The sequence below is a fragment of the Psammomys obesus genome, unplaced genomic scaffold (genome assembly GCF_907164565.1).
Source record: "Psammomys obesus unplaced genomic scaffold, mPsaObe1.curated_primary_1811, whole genome shotgun sequence".
Lineage (NCBI taxonomy): Eukaryota > Metazoa > Chordata > Mammalia > Rodentia > Muridae > Psammomys > Psammomys obesus.
The window spans coordinates 10,632,043-10,635,341 of record NW_026596109.1 but is presented as its reverse complement, the minus strand read 5'-3'; the positions used below and the strand labels follow the sequence as shown (position 1 = coordinate 10,635,341).

General features: G+C 54.9%; 1 protein-coding gene across 1 annotated transcript in view; it reads right to left on the bottom strand.

Moving 5' to 3' along the window:
- Slc1a7 (solute carrier family 1 member 7) overlaps positions 1-2,786 on the bottom strand; it is a 37,713-nt gene extending 34,927 nt beyond the window's left edge. Inside the window, exon 1 of the mRNA XM_055628994.1 lies at positions 2,622-2,786. Within this exon, the coding sequence (XP_055484969.1) occupies positions 2,622-2,786 (165 nt within the window). The remainder of the gene's footprint in view (positions 1-2,621) is intronic.
- Positions 2,787-3,299: the final 513 nt, after the last annotated feature.

Sequence of the window (3,299 nt, the reverse complement as noted above, 5' to 3'; positions counted from 1 at the left end):
TGTGTGTGTGTGTGTGTGTGTGTGTGTGTGTGTGTGTGTGTGTGTGTTTGCAGATGCATGCCTGTGCGCACACACGTACACACAAAATAAATGTAATATAAATTTTTAAAAATTTCATTAAACTCCTGGGAAGGAAAGGAAATAGATGTAACCATAAATCCCCTTGGCTTAAGGGGAGTCTCAAAAAATGTCTCTATTTTTAAATGAATTAGTTACATCTAAAAGTAAAATCACATTAATTTTGTGAGTTTCTTTTCACAAATAGAAAATTCCAGATTGTTGATGATTTCTGCCTGTTTCGTAAGCTCAAACAATTGGAAGAAGAGTTTGATGTCTGAGTCACAGGCAAAGAGACCAAACAGAAAAATCCTGGATTTCAGAGGACAATGCTCAGAAAGCCACTTCCTGCCAAACGAATGTTCTCAGACCCCATCCACACCCTCCTTCAATGTATCTGCAGGTTAATCCAGACCTGAACGCGTCCGCAGGTCCAACACGGTGGGGAGGGCAACCCTGGCACGGGAAGCCCAGACAATCTGGCCGTCACTGACACACATTCTGATTTGTTTTCAGAAAACACTCTTCCTGCTGCTCAGGAACCGGAGGCACACTGAAGAGTGCCAGGGTCACTGCTGGTTTCATTTGGGCCATCCCCGTGGCCTTTGTGCCTCACACCCCTTGAGGCTCATGTCTTGGGTTCAAGGAAAATCCATGCAGTCACCAGGATCCTGACAACCTGAGTCCAGTCCCTGGACACCCACATTATGGATGGATGGAACCTACTCTTAGAGCCATCCTATAACTTTCACATGTGTGTGAGTGCACACACACACAAATAAGCAAAAACCTTGAGTAGCCTGTGGGAGAAACAGACACCCGTTTAAAGAGCTTGGAACAGGGCAGCCGGCAGTTACAGCGCCACAGTGGAGGAAGGTGCCTGGCAGGAGGCATGAGGCAAGAGGCAGGACTCATGTCAGAGGGACGCTTCCCTCAGAAGAGGTACTGGCTGCTGCAGGTTAGAGCATTTGCTGCCTCTCTTGTTGCAGGGAGCAGCTGGCTAGCGGAGCTTCTTCAAAGGAGGACGGTTTATTGCCGTTCACAGGCGGAGGATCCAGCCACTCACCGGCAAGGCACCAGAGCCAGAACACCAGCAGCTGGCCACACTGCAGACTCAGGAAGCAGAGAGAGACCCGCCCTGGTGCCCGCCTTGCTTTCTCCTTTCGTTTGCTCTGCCCTCTCCCCCCACCCCACCCCCAGCCTATGGGATGGTGTCTGCCCATCACAGACAGACTTTGTCGGGGAGACTGAAGAGGAGGTGAAGTGACAATCAGTAAGCGCTTACTGTATGCCAGACATAGAGATCTTTATCCTCTTCAACAGTTCTAGGTGTATATGCTCCGTTTACTCCGAGGATAAAGGAAGTGAGGCCAAAGCGGAGGGGGCAATTAGCCCAGTCATTGCGGGGTTGACGGTCAGGGCCCTGTGTTTCTGGAGTCCTTGCTTCTTTCTAAGGCGGTAAGCAGGCTTGTCCCATGAGGGGGACGTGATCCCTTTAATGGAAGATTTGTGTCTGAGTCTGGAGCCCACCTCCAGCTTCGGGGACACTGTGATGTATCGGTGAGTTGAAGGACAAAGGATCTATGGGGCCTGGACTCTCCGGGGGCCCACTGACAGGCTCTTCGAAGAAACCCTGCTAAGTGAGACCCCCCTCGCCCTCCAGCCCCTTGAGATCTGATCCGAGTTTTCTTTCCCTCTTCTCGATATTTGAGCCCTTGTCCGCACTAGGCAAGGGCTTTCCTCTTGACATTTCTTGTCTCAGTCGCTTCCTGCCCACTGACCTGTCCCTCTGTGCCTGGGCTGTGAACCCCGGCTGTCTCTGTTGCGGGGGGGGGGGGGGGAGAGTTCAGGCTTGTCTGCCCAGCCGGCCTTAGCGCCTGTCTTCATGGTCCTGAACTGTCTTCCTTGACGGAACAGGCGTCCATACTGTCTAAGGTAGCATCGGCCATTCCACATTCCACAGCAAGCCAGTGCCCACACAATGCACTCACGCCGCAGCCTATGCACCTCACCGTCCGTCTCCCGCCTCCTGCCAGCCCCCAGGGATCACGCCGAAGGGTGGATCTGCACAGTCATGGCTTTACACGGATGTCTCCAGCCCGTGTCTGGTGATGGGAACCTTCCAGCTCTTGCTCCCTGCACCCCAGCCCCTTAGTCTCGAGGTGTATTCCAACAGCCCACCTCCAGATAAAAGGCTTGACCCCTTGCTCCCAAACCTCACACACCCTTGAGCCTCAGCCTGCCGGTCCTGCTGCATAGGGGACCCATCCTGGATCCTGGCCGTGAGGGCCCGGTAGGGAGCGTTCCCTGTAGACCTCCGATCTCCCCCACCCTTGCCCTCCATCCTGAACTTCTCCGTGGTGTGCCTTTATCCCCGGCCACCTTACTGTGCTGGCTGTGTGGCTTTCATGCCACTCTTTCCGCCGTTTAACTGACACCCCATACTCGTGGGTATTTCTCACACCCATGGTATAGATGGGAACTCTGAGGCTCACAGAAACAATGGTTCACCTACTGTAACCATACCCCAGCCCCGTAGACCCACACCCCCCGGGGGGCCTGACCTGTGGTGACAGGCGCTGGGTCCTGAGGAAGAAGCCAAGGAGGCAGCCCACGATGACAGACAACACCGACAGGATGAGTAGCCCGTTGTGTTTACACACTGCCCCCCCTCGAGCCAGGACAGCGCCCAGCGCCATGCTGAGCCCAGCCCGTTGGCACCATTCCATGCACTGGAGGCCGTGTCCCAGTCTGGGCCGGAGGCACGAGCCTGTCTCCTCGCAGGTGAACGGGGGGCCCTAAGCACCCACGGCCAGCCTTGCAGCCATGGTCTGTGCAGCCACCCAGAGGGAAGCCACAATCCTATTAGCAGCTGCATCATTAGGAGCTGGGCGCAGATTAGGGCCTGGGAAATTAGAGCAGGCCACGTGGTTGGGGTGTCCAGCCCTCAACGCCAAATGCTTCTCCTGAAGAGGGGAGGGGACCAGGTACCACGACAGGAAGCAGACGCGCATCAGCCCCACCTCATTCCCAGAAGCTCTGGAAACAAGGCGGTGAGGTACCAGTCACTGCCCGCCTCAGTAAGTGTGCAAGGGGCCTCTGGTGGCTGTCCTCCAAGCATTGTTGTTTTAGCTTGATCCGTGCTCTTGCCAGTCCCCAGGAGTAGGGGATGTGAATGTGTCACCTTGCCAGTGCAGGTTCAGAGGTAGAAGGACCGAATGCTGAGAGGCCAGGCTTGCCCT